Source organism: Balaenoptera borealis (assembly GCF_965194805.1).
Source record: "Balaenoptera borealis genome assembly, chromosome: 12".
NCBI classification, from domain to species: Eukaryota; Metazoa; Chordata; class Mammalia; order Artiodactyla; family Balaenopteridae; genus Balaenoptera; species Balaenoptera borealis.
The window spans coordinates 60,458,994-60,480,796 of record NC_138869.1 but is presented as its reverse complement, the minus strand read 5'-3'; the positions used below and the strand labels follow the sequence as shown (position 1 = coordinate 60,480,796).

The window sequence follows — 21,803 nt, the reverse complement described above, 5'->3', positions numbered from 1 at the left end:
TTACCTGGGCATAATGGGTTTATCTTTAATTATGGAAATAATTTTATCTGAAATAAAGAATTTTTTTTAAACTTCAAAGTTGAGTTTATTGAATGGCATAGGAATAAGTAGGGAAATGGGACATGGTTTGCCTGGGTCGTAATGGGGTTTTTCATATAGAGAACAGCTATAGTTCTCTAACAGTGATCCGATTTTTAGGTTTCCACATGAATCTTACTCATCAATCTATAGACTAATCATGGGGCCAGAAGTAACTAAAGGAAAGCAGGAATGGACAGCCTTCAAAGGAGTTAATAACTTGGCAGTATAGCAGGATGGTCATGAGCCTGGCTCCACCACTGAGGATTAACTGAGTAGGTAAGTAGAGTATGTAGGACAGAGTCTTGGACGTGGTAAGTGCGCTTTAATGGTTATTCGTAGAAGTAAAGGCTTATTTGGAAACATAGATGAGGAGATAAGTGCTTATACATGAATTAGTTTTACTTACATCTTTAATAGAAAATTTCCTAAAATGTAGTGGCATTCCTTGACCTGTTAATTCTGCTACTGAAAATATTTTAATCTTTTTAAAAGTCTTCTTTATAAGGATGAATGACCTTTTGTAACATAGTAGTGGTTTCAGGAACTAGTGTAAAAAATTTCTGTCCTGATGTAATAATTTGATCCCAGGTTGAGCTTTTATATTAAAAGTTGCTCTTTTTTTCCTATGAGCTGTTAACTCTTCACCATAGCCATTGCAACTAGTTTCCAGGTAAGTAAAATTTATATGTATTTACATAGTTTTTATTAAAATCACAAATAGAGATTCCTGCCTACTAGGACAAGATTTAACTTAGGCCCCAATCCCATGAAATAGATCTGAGATCGAGTTAAAAGTAAATAGGACCCTAAAGAACCATGCGATGTTCAGGTTCCACACTTTGCTCTTGAGTAGACCACTCAAAGGAACTACTTGACTCTTACTTGAAACCCAGAGAGACCACATTTTCCAGGCATACAGATCAAGAGGAGGGAGGCAACAGGAGCAGACAAGCAAAGCAGATACAGCCACAGAGACCACACGGCATGGGGGTAAACAAGCCCACGCTCCTCTGGGGGCATTTCGATATTGGTGCATTTCCTAGAGCACAGGAATTAGTTTGTTTTTAATGACTTAAGTGAAGAAAGAGCAAAATGGTTACTTTAAAAAGCTACTAAAAATATACAACTTGTGGTTATTTTATAATTTTAATTAGAATTAGAGGGGCCAGCTTCATTTTTATGTGGAAAATTCATCTATGTAGATGTCGCTTCCCCACAGGTGCTAGACAGACTAGGTTATAGAGTATAAAAATGTCCACTGCATGCATGGTACTCTGGGGAATCCGTCCCGTGTGTCACTCGGCTCTTCCTCTGGCTGGCACCCCTGCACCTCTGCTGACACTCTCCTGTCCAGTGACAGGCCACGGATCTTCTACCCGTACGATCTGCCTTCTCCAGACAGCACTTCTGCATGAGACCATGACTGTTTTCACAGGATTCAGTCCTTTAGTGCTTGAAGCCTGAACTCTCCCTTCTACTTTGGTTCTTGTGTTCCACAGAGGTACATCCCTGCTCTACTTACGAATTAGGTTCCATTTTAGCAGAACGTCAGTTTCCTTTTAGAGAAGATGTAACTTCTATTTTAGCTAATGGGGAGGATTGAGAGGCTTTTGTTGTTGTTATCCGTGTTCTTTTCACTCTGTTGAGTTATGGATGTGCTGAATTGGGTTATCCATATAAAAATCTGGAGGTTAAAGAAATTTTCAAGGGAAGTCCTTTGGAGCAAGCTTCAGCTAGTATGAAACAAGTCAACAAAATTTTCCATTTTAAATAAGCTACAGATGGGCCATTCTCTCACTTCTCTTTGAATCTTAACCAATAACAGAAATGATCATAAAATACATTAAAAAATTTATGACTGGGAAAATTTCTTTTGGTTATTCTTTCCTAAATAGTTTTACATCATTTGTTTAGCACTTTAAACTGTCAAGAACATCAACCACTGATTTTCTAGCGTACCTGTTTGATAGCTACCCTATTGTTTAGATGCAAAAGCACTGTCTCTATTCAGAAGTTGGTTTAACAAGACAAATGTCTGTTACATGAATCAGATTAACAACCTATAATTGGTACATGACCCTGGAATATTTAGGCAAGGACAATATTTCCACTTCAATTTCAAACAAAAATAATTTATTTTAAGTAATGTCTTGGCATTGTTCAAAACATTAAGCCATTATGTCATACGACTTATTTTCTTTACAAAGGAAAATGCTCAATCTTGGTTTTAAAAAAGGCAAACCAGTAAGCTACATTAGAGATTAGATATAATGTACAGCCTATGCAGCCACATGACAAATAGTTTCTGCTGCTTTGTTATTACACAAGTAGTTGCTTCCTTCAGCTAAAGCCTAGAGTCTTGTATTTGTTTTATGCATATTGGGTTTTGTTCTATTACTTGGCAGGAGATCGTACTCCCTCGAGTCAGCTGTGTTCATTGGTCAGAATAAATTCCAGCATCTGACACCAACTCCATTAATCACAGACAAGCTTGAATAAGTGAGTAAGATAATAGAAAGACAAATATCTGGTGAATGGTGAACACTGTTTATATATGTATGCTATTCAGTTAATGTAGAAGAGATTTGAAATATTCTTTTGAGTCCAAGGGGTTTGGAACTGTCTATCAAAAAGGATAAAGGCCTTCTACATGAAACGCTTTATCTCAGGCAAAAGATGTAGGAACGGAGACATATATTACTAATATTCTTAATACCACCACCCTGAAAGAATACAGAGAAATTTCCGTATGAAGCCATCCTTGTTACTTGTTTATAAATGATTGATAGGCTCTTAGAATCAAAGCGTTGGGGGACATTTCATGATTATACTATATCATATATCAATACAGCACAGAATTTGGTTTCTAGGATTATAATTTCTAATTAATTAAAAACCACTTTCTCAATAAGTAAAATTACATTTCAAAACAAAGTTTAACCAGTTAATAAGCTGCTCTACGTAACAAGCAGGTGTAGACCCTTGGAAGAAAACGGCTTTATATAGTTACACACCCATTGGGATTTTCACTATAGCACTGAAGGACAGATTAGACTGAAGCCTTTGTGATACTATTCCTACTTCTAACTGGATAACGTATATGACTGTAATAGTTTATTCACACACCACATGGTTTTTCAACTATTTCATCACTTTTTTTCAATTAAGACTTGAGGGATGTACCAGGACAGAGTTGGCTTCAACGAGCAGATCATTTCAAGTCTTAAAATCCAAATTGTACTTTAAATTTTATCAACATCGTGATTAAAAAATGACTTTAAATCTTATACTTTGAGACACAATAGCACACATATAGATGCAATAACCCAGATAATATTGTTCCACTGTAATTTCCTTATCCTTACGCATTATAAGGTCAGCAGAAATATAACCTAAGTCACATTGCCATTTTACTCCTTTACGCAACTTAAAGCAACTTAACATGCTTTTTCTCTGATACAATGGTCTCCTTTATTTGTATGAGTTAGGCATTTCACATGCTTTGTAAAACCATGTCTGAAAACTTTAAATTCCATTCTTCATGTGAGGGGCAGAAATGTACAATTATCATCAAAGGTAGAGTTGTCATTGTGAAACACCTTAGGTTTATTAATTAGTAACACATATCTGATTCTTAGCCAGAATATGGAGCTGGAGGGTGTTCTTTCATACTGAAAAATCAACTACATAATACGGTACATTATGTGCAAATGTAAATACTGAAGAACTCTGCAAAAGTTTAATCAAAATCTGCTTTCAGTTTGTTAATGATTTCCCAAGAAAACCACTGAGGGAGATACAGCAACCTCGTGAGAACATCATAAATCTCTTCATAATTAATTTTTATAATGGCAGTTTTGATTATGTTGATCCAAGTAATGCAGTGGTGGCAGGTTGGGTAAAGCCAAAGGTTTATTTTTAGTTTCCCCAAATGTTGTCTCACTTGATTTAGGAGGGCTTGGGAATACCCAAGAATTATCTTCTAGAGAACTTCTGCCATAAGAATTGTGTTCCTGAAAGTTTGTGCCATCGTGAGGAATGGATCGCTCATGATCTGTCCATGACTGGAGAGCTGCTTTCTCTGATAAAACCTTTGCATCTCCTGGTAAAGGGGAAGACGTGGCGTGACAAAGAGTTTTGCCGTTTGGTGAGAGAGGGGCCTGTCTTTTGTACGTTACGGTAAAATTCGTCAAGTGCAGTTTTGTGCTGTCTTTCCCAAGGTCTTCCATGCATCCTGTTGGGGCGCAAGCTGAAAAGAAAGCACAGGCTAAGCATCAGCTGTCCTGGTATTTATGATCAGAAAACAGTAAACAAACACTTTGTTAATTTGGTTGATTCTAGAACTGGAAATGGACATTTCCAAGTTAGTACGATCACTGCGGCAGTGTGACTTGAAGTTGACAGATGATCTCAGTTCTAATCCTGGATCCGCTATTTACTGACAGGGTGACACTTGACTGCTCCAGGTGTCACTTCTCTCGTCTGCAAAATGGACACAGGAATCTTGTCCCGCCCATATCACAGTGAACATGAAGAAATTCCTATTTTAAAAAGCTGGAAACCAATTCAGTTAAAATACAAGTAAAGACCCTGTTCTGCAGAATGTTTGTGTGTCAGTGGAGACTAAGAAAGCTGTTCGTAAGTTTTAATAATTTTGTTAGATATAATATTCCTTAGCTTAGTCAAATCTGTTTTCCATAGGTGGTCCAAAAGTAAATTTTTCCAGAAATAACTACATTGTGAATTGGTGAGACCCAACTGAAATTTAATATATATTAAAAGGCTTTTATGGATAAAACAATTTAAATTAAAAGCTATAAAATCATCTCATTTCTTGTCAAATATATATAATGGTAAATGTAAATTCTGCTATGGTCACAATATAGGTCAAAAAAAACAAAAAAAAATGAGTTTAGTAACCTGTAATGGCTTAGAAAACAGACCGCTCTCCAGCTGCTGTTCAGCCACAGACGACACAAAGCAAGGGTGTGCTTCCCTCCCTCTGCATTGCCTTTCCCCAGGCAGCAAAGACAAATTCACCCTCAGCCCAAGACGGATACCAAGTGCAACCAAGGCCTGACTCTAGTTTTAAAGGAGAAAGAAACTGAACCACATTAAAAAATAAGCTCATTGCCCCTTTTCTTGGGAGGAGGTGACAGTGCTCAGCTTCTGGACAGGGTGACATGTGGGTCTACAGAAAAGGTGACCTGGGCTTATCTCTGTCCGCTCCCCAAAGCACTCAGTTCTTTGTGGAGAGTGGCGGCCCCGGGCCTGGCACTGTCGTAGGAAACGTGCTAGAAACTTTCGGTTCAAAGCAGGATAAGACTGATCATTCACCAGCTCAGAAGGGACATGACAATAAGCATTTCCAAATGAGAAGAGAGCATTTCTCAATTATTTTTTTGGAAGTTCTGTTTAGTATATAAGAGGCACACTGAAAACTCACTGAAACATTACTCCATGAGTCTCGTTTAAGAGAGGTCTTATTTCTACCATCAACTTAAAGTTGTCTCATACGTAACCCTGGCCACTGGAAAACCTGAGGACAAAATGAACCGTAAACTAAGTTGGGACGTGCCAAAGCACCTTACTGTTTTGCCTGGTTCATAAGTAACTAACCCTAGAAACAGAAAGGCAATTCTGAATTTAGCTTTCTGTCCCAACGTGCAATGTCCCCTGCCCCACAGGAAACCTTCCTGAGGAGAACTATTTATAAAATCTCTTGTGCCCTCTTCAGGGACAATTTGAGGTGCAAATGACAATTTTAAATTAATGATTTTTTAAAAAATAAGTCACATCTCAGTCCTTTAAAAATGAAGTTTACGGCAGTCAAATTTACATTACACAACTTTACAGGAATACAACCATTACGTAATAAAAGGTACAAATGCACTGATTTTTTTCCGAGGTATAGAAACAGCTTTGGCAAAGTAGCCACTACTAGTTAACACAAAACTCAAGAAAAGGTTTAATCAGCCAAGCAGTTAAATATGAAAAGCAAAGCAATGAAAATTTTTGTTTGGTTGAAAGGGCTAAGTGAATAGCATCTAGTCTCTATTCAAAACAATCTATCCTTTAAGGAAAGAAAAATTAAGTTTACAAAAAATGAAAATAACCAAATAACGAATCAGAGTTCTCTCTTTAAAAACAATTTAAAGAGCTACGTCTTTGGTGTATTCTGTAGCACTGGAATGAAAGTAGCTTTTGGTGTCTTGGTGTCTTTTTTTTTTTTTTTTTTTAATATATGAAGTAGTTGTGGTAAAAGGTCAACTAGAGCAAACTTAACACCTCAGCCTTGAACACATAAGCAACACTTGGCTGAGAAAAAAGCCACAAGGGGAAAAGAATACAGTACTGAAGAAACACACATCAGCAACACCTTTATGTGTGAAGTTGACCAGTATGAGGCTGAAGCCAGAGCAGAGAATGGGTGGCTGTGAATAGACTACATATACTTTGGCTTATCAAACTCATTTGATGAGATTTCAATAAGATACGATAGCGAGTTGCTCTTTGAGCAGTTTGGCTGGAATCAGTGGTTTCCGGCAAACCCTGACTTGCCTTTCTTGATTGCAGTTGGGGTTTTCAGCTTTCTTAGCAGTTCAGCTTGTACTTGAGTCACCAGATGTAAATTAGACATTTCTCTCTTCAGTTCCCAGTATGCACTTTGCATATTATCACTGAAATACAGGGTTTTTTTTTAAAAAAAAAAAAGTTAATGGTTATTATTCTCTGTGGAGAGAAGGGGATAACTTTAAAATAGAAATGAGCTTATCTGCATTTCTGCTCAAATTGTTGTGAAATAATACAAATCAAATAAAACTTCCTCATTAAATAATTAAAATATTTAAATAGAGCATTATAACAAGTGAAAAAATCTTATTCACAATACATTTACCTAATTTTAATTAATTAACTGAACTATATTAAACAGAAGGGTATTATAAAAAGTGTTCTAACCAACGAGTTTAATAGTTCTCTTCTCAGGACTGAGATTTTATGATAGCCTACCATGTGCAGTGGCATTAATATATTTAATAGTAAGGAATATGGTCTTCACTTGCAAATCTGATCAAGAATAAAGTGACATTCATTCATGGATGGATTTTAAATTTGTATTTATCTTTTGATTGTTCTGATGTTGTGAATTGAAATGTTGTTATCAATTCTGAATGTACACCAAAGCCCACATTAAAATAAAATTTAGGTTTCATGCATTCCAGTCTTTTATGTTTGACTGGGCTGTCTCATATTGTTGGTTCTAAACCAATGTGACATGACAGCACAAGACATGAAGAGCCAGCTGATTTCCTGGTAAGGGAAAAGGAGCTGGAGAGAGGATTATATGAAACAGAAATAAAAACTTCACAAATACCTCTCATAATTAAAAGTATTTTACCTCAATTATCTGAGAAGTTATAAATCAGTTATTTTAAACCTAATTTTATTGAGTTTCGTCTTCCAGTAAGCATTCTTATTTGCATATTCATGATTTTTTTTTTTTTAGGTTCTTAGTTGCCAACTAAATAAATCAAAATCTTCAACACATATGTAAGAACAACTGATCTCATAGTGTTCAAACAACCCCTACTACCTCTTAAAGATATTAGTGTAATTTTAGTAATAATGAAATCAAATTAAACAAACATGTCACGTCATGCTTCAATTTTTGTCTAGCTATAAACAAAAACCTTTAAACAAACTACAAGGATAACACTCTTCATATCTAAATCTAATATTCTAATTATGGAAACAACAGATATATTCAAAAACAGTTATTTTGAATTATGACATTCCTTTTTTGTCAAAATATTCCCATTCCACTCAGACTATAATTCTTTCAATAGGAGCAGGAGAATAAACTTTATACTGCTTTTGAGAAAAATCTACCCGTTTTAATCTGTTGTAACGTCATTTGTTAACCAGTAGTCTATTAAAAAACACAGGGATTTTTGCAAGTTTTTGATAGGTGTGAAATAATTACTTCACAAAAATTAACCACCTCTGCTTCGGCAGTCAACATCTGAGCCGTGTGCTACAATGAGTGTGTCACACAGGAACTGTCTGAAGTGTGAAGAGTCAGTGATTCCTTGGTGCAATTCTGGGCATTCAGCATGCTTCCCAAAAAGAGTTACTCACATTACGTAGCAGCTAAGTGTAAACACTGTACATGTGCTAATTCATGCAGACAGTCATGATATGAATCATACAGATTAAAAACAGTGGCTTGAGATGGTAAATCAGTACCTGACTTGGAGAAAAGCAAATACAGTATTCAAGACAGTGTTTGGATACTGGAATATCAAACATTTCATCATTCAAAATAGCTAACCATACAAAATAAGAGAAAATTATAATAGAGGTGTTAATGCAGCACTAATACACATTTTCCAATTCAGTTTAATGAAGACTGCTTATAAATTAGGTGACACCAAAAACTAGGTCACCTAGTTTAACATATGTCTAAACTTTTTCTTTTACCCTTAATGTCACCTGAATTGAAAACTACAGATATAAAAAACTAAAATTATTACTAAGTATAAGCTCTCCCTCTTGTGGATAACAAAGTAATGGCAGTTACTTTACACTTTACCATTTATATTTAAAGTGCTATAGTCTTCAAAGTGTGTTAAAATTTTTAAAATTCTACTTGAACAAAATGTTTAAATCATTGCTTAAGTAAGACTGGACAGTTGTCATCCACAGATCTTCAGCAGAGCTCCAGCTAACCTTTACTTATCCAGGTATTTTTGAGACTATAAACTGTTCCCCTTCTACCTCCCACCAGCTAGGAATATAAATTAGTTAAGTTTTGCTTTAAATACCATACAAGCAAAATCCTAATGATATATATAGTTGTGTACAAAGAACTCATAAAGCTACTTGAACACTGAGATGCAGCACCAAAGTACCCCAAATGAGAACCCTAAGAAATAAGACAGATGAGACAATAAGATAACGGTGGTTGAGCATGTACTATGTGCTAGACAGGCACCTCACCCCGTTCTCACACAAACGCGGCAACCTGGGAGCTCACTTCACACACAAGGAAGCAGGTGCAGGAGAACTTCCTGACTCTAACAAGCTGCTGTTCAAAGCTGCCTTTTAGCTATCCAGTCCTGTGACTGACTGCTGCCCTTTGTGGGTAACATTTTTCAAATCATCGTAACCTTCAGCTTCATCACATATTTACCAACCACTGACTTCCAACACAACCTTCTTCGTCCCAGTATAAAATTCCACACCTCTAAATTTTAAACGTAACGAAACCTGCTTATCCACATCTCAAGAAGGGGGCACATGTCCAGCTTACATGGTAAAAACTGTGTAAAAGCTCAGTTTTCTTAATTGACACTGTACGTTCAACTCTTTAATACTGAAATGAATGTTCCTTTGTATAAGAAAAATCTACTTGAATTTTTTTTTTACTTCAGCCCTATTTTTCTTTAGCTTTTGAAAATTTATTGAACTACTACATTCCCCAGAGGAATTAAAATGAAAGTATGGTATATCTTGACAACTGTGATTTCTTCAAACAAGCATCTTTCAAGTATTTTTAATTGTAAGGCACAGCAGGCAATCATTTTACACTGCAACCCATATTCTGTTATGTTCTATTCTGTTTTATTTATTTTTAAAATGCTTGTCTTAACTCACAAAATTTCATGATCAACTAAGGCAACACAGCACAGTGTGAAAAACACTAACCTAATCCCTATTTCCTAAACGAAGAATTTGCATCTGAAGAAGTTACCCCATACCTAGACCTGGCTTAAGAACTGAAGGCAACAACCTAAAGGTAACCCCAACTAGTACACTGGCAGGACACTGGCCAAATTTCTGATAGGCAGGGCTGTTATTGTTAAATGATATTGTTTACAATGAGGAACATATAAAAGGCCTCCAGTAATTAAAATGTTCACTCAGGAAACAATATGGTACCACCTCGTTCCCCTGGCAATATGATGGAGGAAATGCAAAAAAGGAGGTGATCCAAAAAGGGGAGTTTTCCAAATAACTGGAAAATAATCATTAAAAATACCTAAACTTTTAGTTAATGGTTTTATGGAAACATTCCTATGTACTTTTCTCCTAATACAGTAAACTTAATTTATCATCTGAATTGTTCTATTTAGAAGTGGATGACGTAACTTAAAGACTAATAAAACATAGGACTATAAACTGTAAATAGGTATAAATGATAAGGTAAAGGAAAAACAAGATAAAATGCAGTCAGGAATGAGGCTAACATAAAAATGCATGATATAAAGTTTACCAAGGGTAAGCTACAAGTTTGGTTATTAGTTTTCTAGTTGCTAACCAGAAGAGGGAGAGCTAATCAGTTCTGCAATCCACACTGCTATGGGTTTGCAAACACAGAAATGTACTTGAGCACTGAGGAGCCATTAGGACCCGCTTTAATTACACAGTTCTTTAACATACAGAAACAGACTGAACTTCATTCTAAAATCTGTTTCTCTCAGTTGATACCCTGAATTGATACTGAGCTTTAGAGAATTCAAAACTGTACTTCGAAGCCACAATTACATAGTTCTCAGCCTCAGAAACCAGACTCATCTCTTGGGGCCTTCCTCCTCCTCCAAATCCTGGCCTAGAGATCCTTCACTATCTTTTTAGTTATATGATGCCTTCAAACACACATCTTTTTGGTGGGTGGCGGACAACTTTTCAAGTTACTCTCAAAAAAAGTGATCCAAATTATGTAACACTGCCCATGAGTGGAAGCAGAAGTCCTGTTCTATACCATGTACTTCTAATAAACTATTTATATAAGCCCTTTTATTTGACCTACTGATTCTAACATGCTTCTTTCCAAAAATGGTTTAAGAAGGCTTGTAAAAATGACAAATACAACAAAATTAATAAGGGGAAACCTAGGTTGACAGGAAGAAAGAAGGTAACTGACATAGAAGACACCTTGGAAAAATAATTCACATGGATGCTATAGTAGACACATGTTTTAAAGAAAGGAAAAACTTCCTTGCTGTATATTTAGATGAAAGTTGAAGGCATAAGTGAGCTACTGTTTGAATGGCAGGGCTGAGCAGCTGCAATAGAGACTGGCCCATGACGCCTATAATACTTACTGCTGGCCCTTCACACAGGAAGAGGGGCTGCCCCTGGATCTGGAAGAGGGGCTGCACTGTGTTTCCTCATACTGTTTTCCCCAACTGAGCGTTTCTCTCCATTAGATTTTTGATAGGAGGAATAGGTACGAGATAATTCAGTAAATTTTGGAAGCCAAACGAGCAAACAATGAAGTCAAATGAGTATGTTTCATTGGGTGGAAGTATCCATGGAGAGAGGGGATGCTAACATAACAGAACAAAAATTATCAGATAAAACAATGCACTTATGTTACTTAAATAAAAATGATACATATATTTGAGGAAAACAAGGGCCGAAGTAACATACATGAACTCTGATAGCTACTTTTATTCTTACCCCAAGAGGACAGTTCTCTTAAAATTCATGTCATATCAAAGACTAAGGCTGTCCAAGTTTGCCCTTAAGACAAAGTGATATTGCTGTGTATGGAAATGCGTAATTCTTCATGTAAAAATCAGGATTACAGAATACTTCTGCACAACTAGCTCCCTAAAATCCTATCTAAAATATTATTGAATGTTCAAAAATTTTATCTAAGGCATCACAATATGCACCTTTCTACTGCTCAAGTTCAAGCCTGTTGTTAAGGAACAGTTAAATATTTTTTATAAATACATTGTGATCAGAAATTACATGCAGTACCCAAATAGTGTCAATCTGTTTTTAAGGTTAAATCATAACAGAAATCTAAGTACCTATACAAAGTGGCCTACAGAACAATTATTATTGTTATATAATGTATTATTATTGAATGTTGAAGGATGTTCATACCTTGAAATGCTTAGTCTTTGGAGATCTCTGCTCTTCAGATTGTCTTCCTGAGATGGATACTGTCATTGTTTAAAAAACAGTTTAAAAGTTGTAATTGTTACCTTCTATTTATTCTCAAAACTTTATTACCCTACACATGCTTCAGCTTTTACAGAATACATCTGTAACTGTACAGCATAAAACTAGTATCTTATATTCAATTTTAATGAAATAACTCCAAATCTATACCAGATATTTCTAAATCATTTCCAATTATTTAAAGTCATTAATGCTTTAATTTTCTTTAAAAAATACACTTGCTCTCACATAAAAGACCTTGGAGTCTTACAAAATGTATTTCTGATGATACCAATCTGAAATCTATATTCAAAAAAGGGTAACAAATTTATCAAATTACTGTTTCTTCAGGTATAGCTGAGTGAATTCCACCAGAAAATGGAAGTTTATTGGTATTTCACTTTTTGGTATTATTACAAAGAAGTACCAAAATTTAACAGGTTATTGTTTAAAAAGATTAACAAATTTCCTCTTTCCACAAGAAAATGACAGGGAAAGGACTTCATAAAGTCCTTATATACTGCCAAGTTTTAGTAGTTTAGGTTATAGATGACAAAAAGAACCTATAAAAGATATTTAAAAGTGGACTTAATACATTTAAGATAACTCTGTAACACATTTGTTTGCAATGCATTCAATTCAGGGTCTATAACAAATTAAAATGACTATCACAGGCACTAATTCTATTAGCAGAAATGGCCAGTATAAACTAAGAGAACAAAATTTAACTTTACCATTTCTTATTTATATAATCTAAATGATATTTTTTAAAGTGGAACACTAAAAAGCCACAAAAGGACTTCATGAGTCCTCTGAGTTTGGGAGTATAAAATATCAAAATGTACTACAGAAGTTAAAGTGTCTTTGGATCTGATTGTTCAGAAAATACCAACTAAATACTGTAAATGATTTAGTTGCATCTCAGGGAGCCCTGTGGAGAGGGGAAACAGAACTGGCCCACAAGTCAGAGGAAGTCTGACCACTAACAAAGCACATAACCTTGGACATTTTCCTTTCCTGTTCCTCACAGGAAATGAAGGAATCAGATCAAGTCACTTATCGTTTCTCTGTATAATTAATTAAAAATATACATTTTAATTAGTGTATACTTATACATATATGCACAATGGAAACCCTGTTTTTAAAGCCAATGATAGTAAACAAAACAAAACACCTAACAGTTTTGGCTTGGTGAAGTATTTCTCCAGCTACCATCTAACAATTCAGAAAATCTAACATAAATTAGCAAAAAGCACAAAGGAATTGTCTCTAATACTCAAAGACCCTATTCCTGGCCAGTCATCAGTTTGCCATGTTCTAAAGGCAGTAATGGATCTGTTTCCCAACTTGTGCCATCTGATGTTGGAGTTTCACATAAATGGGCCCATAGCTACAAAATCCTGGGAAACACTGTTCAAGTTAAATAGGTTCCTGTACTTCAGGACTGCTCAGAACCTTTAGTACACACAGCACACTGTGCATCTCTAAAGAGGCTGTTATTGGCTACCTTAGGCATCTACACCAACTCCATTTACTGAGCCAGTGTTTCCTACGCTTCGGTCCTAGTGTCTGTTTTTCTCAAAGGAGCCGCTGTTCTGAATATAAGTGGCTGGAAAACTGGAGGATACAGAAAGTAAAAAAGGCCCATAGTGGAACTGACCCTGGAACCTTGACCTCATTAATACCAAACACTGAATCAACTGAGTTCACTAAGTACTTTAAAAAAAAAAAGCAAAGCCCCCAAAGCCCCACTATTCTGTCCATGTAGGATGCTATTTCACACTTCAGAAGGTGTTATAAAATATGTTTCACAGAAAATACCATCTTAAAAATATTTCTAAGTATGGCTACAGTAGATATAAGATTATTGTGAACATAAATTTTCTCTCCATAGCTTGCTCTTTGACTCCCATATCCAAGAGGACTCTGACCAGTAATACCTTTGAAACAAGACTGAAACGTACACATCCCACAATACCAAGATTTAAACTTGGAACCCTTGATAAACTGATAAATTTCCACTCCATCTTTCCCTGGTTCATATCTTTATATTAGTGAGCATTTTTGACTTTAAATCTCCCCTCCCCCAGCCAAATAAATTCCTATGAAGAAGGGACCGTGTCTTAAATCCCCTTTTCAAAAAAAAATTCCTCCCTTACCTCACCTTCAACTCTTAAAGTTTCTTAGTCTCTCAGATTCAATTTCATCAGCAATAAAACAAGTGATTTCTAAAGTTTCTTCTACCTTCAAGTCTGTTTCTGTGATTTGTGAAAGATGAATTAAACTAAAAGCAAATTTATCCTCTAGCACCACCTAGTGGAAAACAATAAGAACTGAACTGTATTAACACATATACACATATACACCCCTAAAGCGCTGCTTTTCTCGATTACCCTAATTAAATTTTTTGAAACACATTCACTTATTGAATACCCTATGTACTAGGCACCATGCTGCTTAGATATTTAATATCAAGTTTATAGAAAAAAAGTTCAGTTAAATGAGTTTGCTAATGTCACAATTAATAAGCAACACAATCATGAACCAAGTTTTTATGATTCCATGGTTCTGCTTCCTACTCTATAAGGAGATACCCATTATTTATAAAAGCTATCAAATCATTTCAAGTAGAAAGTATATACTGACAATTGTAATTCAGAGCTTCAAGATGCAGATCTTTTCCTGCAAGCACATCTTTTTAAAAGAAGCCTGCTAAGGGCTACTACGGCAACTGGGCTTGCAGGACAGGATGCTGGAAGCTGCTGAAGGAATTGTGCATGTGATCACGGGTGCAAAGCTAGGAAAATCAACTTCAGATGTCAAGTAGGAAAAACAGGTTTTTTTGGCTCTAATGGGAGTTGATAGTAATTTTTATAGTGGGTGTTTCCCCTTTATCAGGCCTGGGGGCTCCAAATCAAGTTCTCACTGTCCAGTTCAGAGGAGTTCATTGGGTAAAGACCAAGGCAGGATGCTATATTATTCTTAATGCCTGTCTCATTCTTAACCAGTGGTCACCTTCAGTAAAGACCACATTACAGACGAGAGACCTGTCGGCTCATCTAAGGACACTTGGGACTCAGGGCAGAGTGCTGGCTGGCAGTCAGGAAGCGTGGGCGGAGCTCCTCTTTCAGGTGGTGGCTGCTCAGAAGAACCTAGGGTGGGGACATAGCTCCTTAGTAGTGCTGGATACTCTGATGGGCAAAATGTTGACCTGAGAAATAATTATCTAAGTGGCTACCTTAGTTTGAAATACATAGTATATAGAATGTATATAATGGCTATTGAACTCCAGACTATTAAACTTTTCAATTTCTTGTAATAACTATTTTAAACTTTGTGTTTGGATCATTGCTCCCACACTGCTCTGCTTCTCTATCATTCCTTCTTTTTATTCTCAGCATTGTCATGACATTGAAAACATTTATCCAAGCTTTTCTGAACCCAATGTAAAGTTGTCCCTCGGTATCCTATCCATGGGACACTGGTTCTAGGATCCGCAGTGGGTACCAAAATCTGCGTATGTTCAAGTCCCACAGTTGGCCCTCTGTATCCTCGGGTCAGCATCCATGGATTCAACCAACAATGGATAGCGTAGTCTACAACCTGTGGTGGCCTCGATCCACAGATGTGGAACCCACAGATACTAAAGACCGACTGTATACTTACTGAAAACAATCCTTGTATAAGCAGACCTCCACGGGTCACAACCCCATTGTCCAGGGATCACTGTATTAGTAGACAGACTCTGAGTGAGGACCTGAGAGGCAACTTGTGTTTCAGTGGATGACTTCAGGCTAACCATACTTTAGCAGCTCAGCAGGGTTTTTGTTTTGCTCCCCACCCCCACCCTCCGCTCCGCCAACCCCAATTCTTGCATTCTCAGCTATTTGCTGAAAATTAAAGTTGCTCCAAAAGTATTAGACTTCTGAGAATTAGTGGATGCTGTAAAGTTTTGTTTTAATAATTTAAAAAATCAAGTCTCCTGTCATGTCTAAATTAATCAAATTATTACATTAAATGAAGTGGGAAACTTAAAACCTGAGTTCTCTTTAAACTTTACAGAGAAAAAAATGACTTAAGGAAATTGAAGGAAAGGAAGTCTGAAAGAACAGCTTTAATAAATTAATAAACTAATAAGGTTTTTAAAAATTTGCTTTTAAACAACAAAATCATATAGTTCTGGGATTATGCTAAAAGTATACAGTTATCATATTTTAGCAAAAATGATTAAAGGGGAAGATAAAGGTGAATTTTCAGATAATGTAACTCTCTAAGTAGTTATAATTTATGTCAACTCTATGATTTAATACTTAGTTATAAATCCTACATATGATGCACACAGCATGCTGAATTTCTCAATTTAATAATTCTGTAATACCATTTGTTTGGCTTTTTGTAGCTCTATTTTGAGATCTCTACATTCTTTCCTCATCAGTTCCAGTTCTTGTTCCAAACCATGGATCTTCAGGTCACAGCTCAACTTTTCCACCTCCCAGTTGGATGAAGGTGGATTTAAATTTCTTATCACTACAAAAAGGATGGACATTAAAATTGTTATTTCTGACTTCTACATTGGTTGCAATTCGAAAAAGATTATGCTAATAAAATGCAGGTTAAAAGAAAAACCAATATAAAACATGAACAATTACTAAGTTTCTGAAAAACAGTAATTACTTTCAAGTATCTATGCTAATAAGAAATCTAGCAATCTTATTTTAGAATGTATTAATCACCCTTATCCCTGATTTTTGGTTTAGGATAAAGAGCAAATTTGTCAGCCTGAAACTCTAAAATATACAACACATATCAAGCATATGCTGAAATTATAGATGGATGAATAATCTATATACGTCAAGGTTAAGAGTGATAAGAATTAATTGAAGTGAGTAAACTGATGCTCACTCAGCTCATCACTCCATCTAGTCCCTTTAGAAAGTATAAAGTTTGACCATCAGGCCTAGAAGATAACTTCCAAACAATTTTATTCATAAACATTCCACTGTACAAACTCAATACCACTGGATACGGACTAACCCTTGACTTGGTTCCTTAGGCTCTGTACAGAGAAAAAGCCCCAATCAGCTGCCATGAGAGATCTCACCTCAACCTCCCATCAAAAGGTCTCTCAGAGGCCTACTCGTCAGCTTGTCTCATCAGAGTGAATGTGCATGGGAGCAGGCTAATACCCACATCCCCCACTCTTAATTTTTCAACATAGCATCTCATCTGCACATTGTAACAACCTTTAGAAATTGGCGGGGGGTGGGGGGGGAAGCAACTGTAACTACTCAATGACAGGGCATCTAACCTAACAGTGGGCAAGAGGCTTTGGAGAGGATGGGGTTCTACTCCTTTCTTCATCTACTTCACTGCAAACTAGCCCTGAATAAAAACCATCAAATTTTCTCTAGGAAAAGTACAATTTATATCCAAGGAAAAGTTAAAAGGAGTTGATATTTTGTAAATGCAGAGCAGTTAATATAAGCCTAAAAATTAAAAAATAAGTCCTTAGGATACAGATATAGAAAACTGATCATGGATATAACACAGGAATGGAAAAACGTATTAATTGCGTTAGAATAATTATAACAAGTTTAAGTGGCCTACCCTGCTGAGTTTCCACCTCTGTCCTCAGCTGGAGGAGTTCTACTTCTTTAGATTGTAGCTGTTCATTCAATACTTTCAAAGATTCAGAGTTGTCTTTATTCTAGTTAAGTAGGGAAAATGCCAAATTACATTCAATAAAATCTATAGGTTGGTATTATATATTAATTTTCAGGTAGATGTTGAAAAAACTGATTCTAGCCTTTGAAAAGCAAGGTGGGAAATGAACTCAGTTTTTCACTAATCTCTTTTTCTAACTTAGGACATATTATTCACTGGCTTTTTTAAAAAAACAATGATAAACTCTACTAAGTCATGATTTTTCAAAAGAAGTTAGTGGTGTTAGATGTACTTACGACCTAAACATCAAAAAAAAAAAAAAAAAGAGACCTAAACATCATTACATATTGAGTACTTATTTTGTATAGAAATAACTTACAAATATTCCTATCAAAATTTTCTATTTTTGCCTTGAGCATGCAAATTTTTTATCTAATAAGTGTAAATATCTCTCATTTCTAATTTTAACCTCTTGAAGGAGAAAACTCATTTGCAATATACAGATACCATCCTTTTCAAACCAACTTACCATTTTATCCAATTTGCTCTTCAAATTATCTCTGTCAATGCAAACCTCTCGATATGCATGATAGGCCTTATTTACTTGTTCTCGTCCCACAGAACTTGTTTCTTCATCCTTTCGAGCTCCTATAAGCTAATGGTATAAAATTAGAAGACAAAGCTTAAGAGGATATTCTACGTAAGAAAATAAGTCAGTCTTCTATGGCTCCACAACTTACCTTAATTACTGTAATGCAGGGAATAAAGCCTGGACTACAATTAAGTGAACATTTCACTTCCACACAATTAAGCTTTACTGATTAAGAAAGTAAAAAGTACAGAACAGATATTTTTAAAACTCTTCTTTCAGGCTTTTACTTAATCAGTATCTTATACTTTGTAGTAACTATTTATAGTATTAATTCGTCATACTAAACACAGTACATCATTCTTTTATAGTGCTTATGTGTTTTCCAAGCCAGCACACAGTATTTAATTTCCATCATCAGAAAAGTATCAAGTTAGTGTGTACTTGACATTTTAAGGAACAGACGTGTTAGTTCAAGTCCTATATTATTCCAGAAGAGAAATTATTAGGATTGTTGGTCACAAAGTACAGAAATATTTCCAATGTTACTTATACCAAATCACATTTTTCTATTGACTTTTAAAATAAACCTAACTACAAGCTCCAAAATGTTACCTTTTGTCACTCTATCCAGTATGTCACAATTTTATTTAATAGTCATTAAGAAAATTCATACGAATACAAAGAAATTGATTATTTTTACAATTGAGTCCTCTTTTCTTACTTCCTCCAAATGAGTGAAACTCTACCAAGCCCTATCCTTAAGTTTTAATAACTAGATCATTTCCTTCCCCCTTTGTGGAAGCTGCTGTCTGTAATGTACCACTACACTGAAGATCTAAGGATCATAAACTATGATCTGAAGAAAAATGAACTTAGTTAAACTTTAAAAATAAGTGGATGCGTGAGGAAGATTTCTCAATAAATGGATGAGTGAGTAAGATTTCCCAATAAGCTAAGCAGATCTGATGATTTATAATTGAATCAGCTACCTTGCTTATGTATTCTGTAACAGTTTCTGCATTAAAAGGTGTAAACAGAAAACATTAATTCATCAGTTAAATGCATTCTTATTACGTGTGTTCAAGAACAAAGGAGAATGTTGAGGTAAAGAAGATGTCAGTCCTGGTAAAATTTCAGTACTGACGAAAACGTTATTAAACATATCAGAACAATGTTTCAGGAACTTCTTCCTTTGACACTTCCTTTGTTGGTATATAATTTTTTGCACACATTTAAAAATCCTGAATAAAATACATACAGCTATGAAGGTAAGGCAATCTGAAAAAAAGAGGTAAAAAAATATTTGAACTTTAATCCCTTCATGTTGTTAATCCTATTCTGCAAATATTCACCAAGCACTATGATATGTGAAACACAGTAGGCTAAGTAAAATGCCCAGGGTTTTGAGATTAGCAGTGAGTTATCCTTAGAAATTTGGTACACTCATGGAAGACAGAGCAGAAAAATATTTAAAACTTCAAATGCTTTGAATTATTAAGTCACAAATATAATGAAGGTAAATAGATAAATTACCTTTTCTTCCAAAACTCTTATTCTTTTTTTTAAGAAAGAGTTCTCTTTCTCTGAATCCTTAAGTCGTTTTTTGATGTCTTCATATGCAGTGACAAGGGCAAAATGTGAAGCAACAGATTCATCTCCTGAATATATTGAGACTGGAGTCACTGTATCTCTCCTATGGGCTTTTTCATGATTCAGAATGCAGATATCATCTTCTACCAGTGCATCCATGACAGCTATTTAAAAACATAAAATAGAATGTCTCATTGAATAAATGAGCAGAAAAAAGAAGGTATATTTAGAACAATGTGAATATTGGGGAAATGTTTAAAAACTCCTATTTCTTTTTTATTTTTTATTGAGATACAGTTAATGTATAATACTATGTAAGTTTCAGGTGTACAACACAGTGATTCACAATTTTAAAGGTTATATTCCATTTATAATTATTATAAAGTATTAGCTATATTCCCTGTGCTATACAATTATCCTTGCAGATTATTTATTTTATATAGTAGTTTGTACCTCTTAACCTCCTACCCCTATCTTGCCCCCCGCATTCCCTCTCCTCACTGGTAACCACTAGTTTGTTCTCTATACCTGTGAGTCTGTTTCTTTGTTATATTTACTAGTTTATTTTTTAGATTTCACATATAAGTGATACCATACAGTATTTGTCTTTCTCTGTCTGACGTATTTCACTAAGCGTAATACCCTCTAAATCCATCCATGTTGTTGCAAATGGCAAAATTTCATTCTTTTTTATGGCTGAGTAGTATTCATTCCATTGTACATATATACCACATCTTTTTTTCTCCATTCATCTGTCAATGGACACTTAGGTTGCTTCCACATCTTGACTATTGTAAATAGTGCTATGAACACTGGGGTGCATGTATCTTTCTGAATTAGTGTTTTTACTTTTTTGGATATATAACCAGGAGTGAACTTGCTGGGTCATATGGTAACTCTATTTTTAGTTTTTTGAGAAACCTTCATACTCTTTTCCACAGTAGCTGCACCAATGGCTTCTTGATGATAACCATTCTGACAGATGTGAGATGATATCTCATTGTAGTCTGAATTTGCATTTCTGACGATTAATGATGTTGAGCATCTTTTCCTGTGTCTGTTGGCCATCTGTATTTGGAAAAATGTCTATTCAGGTCTTCTGTCCATTTTTTAATCAGGTTGTTTGTTTTTTTGATGTTGAGTTGTATGAGGTGTTTACATATTTTGGATATTAACCCCTTATCGGTCATAACATTTGGAAATATTTTCTCCCATTCAGTAGGTTGTCTTTTCATTTTACGGATTTTTTTCCTTTGCTGTGAAAAAGCTTTTAAGTTTATTTAGGTCTCATTTGTGAATTTCTGCTTTTGTTTCCTTTGCTTTAGGAGATAGACCCCAAAAAAAATACTGCTATGAATTATGTCAAAGAGCGTTCCGACTGTTCTCTTCTTTATGGTTTCAGGTCTTACATTTAAGTCTTTAATCCATTTTGAGTTTATTTTTGTGTATCTTGTTAGAGAATGTTCTAATTTCATTCTTTTACATGAACTGTCCAGTTTTCCCAGCACCAGTTATTGAAGAGACTGTCTTTTCTCCATTGTATATTTTATTTAAAAAAATTTTGTTTTTTACTTAAGTATAGTTGATTTACAATGTTCTGTTAGTTTCAGGTATACAGCACAGTGATTCAGTTTATGTATATATAATATGCACACACACACACACATATATGCCTGTAACGTTTGTTTTGCTTTATTTCAGACAACATGAATACTAAGGGAAGGTTCTGTTTGTTGTTTTCAGGGTCTGGTCTTCCATCATTGTCTATTTGCTTTTCTGATTTTATAACTGAAAGCTTCCAATTGCTCTCAACTAAAGTCAGAGTTTGGCAAGTCCAGTGATTTGTTTATATCTAGGATTATAGGAAAGTTAGGCAAAAATAAATGTGTTTACTACAAATCTGAGTAGTTCAAACCTA

At 35.2% G+C, this 21,803-nt stretch overlaps 1 protein-coding gene across 1 annotated transcript in view; it reads right to left on the bottom strand.

The window, feature by feature from the left end:
• Nucleotides 1-1,920: 1,920 nt before the first annotated feature.
• AZI2 (5-azacytidine induced 2) overlaps nucleotides 1,921-21,803 on the bottom strand; it is a 35,089-nt gene continuing 15,206 nt past the window's right edge. The window contains exons 2-8 of the mRNA XM_082348721.1: nucleotides 19,829-20,049; nucleotides 18,233-18,358; nucleotides 17,647-17,746; nucleotides 16,418-16,566; nucleotides 11,983-12,041; nucleotides 6,643-6,761; nucleotides 1,921-4,330 (exon numbers count right to left, since the gene is read on the bottom strand). Coding sequence (XP_082204847.1) covers nucleotides 3,918-4,330; nucleotides 6,643-6,761; nucleotides 11,983-12,041; nucleotides 16,418-16,566; nucleotides 17,647-17,746; nucleotides 18,233-18,358; nucleotides 19,829-20,044 — 1,182 coding nt within the window. The 5' untranslated portion in view covers nucleotides 20,045-20,049 and the 3' untranslated portion in view covers nucleotides 1,921-3,917. The remainder of the gene's footprint in view (nucleotides 4,331-6,642; nucleotides 6,762-11,982; nucleotides 12,042-16,417; nucleotides 16,567-17,646; nucleotides 17,747-18,232; nucleotides 18,359-19,828; nucleotides 20,050-21,803) is intronic.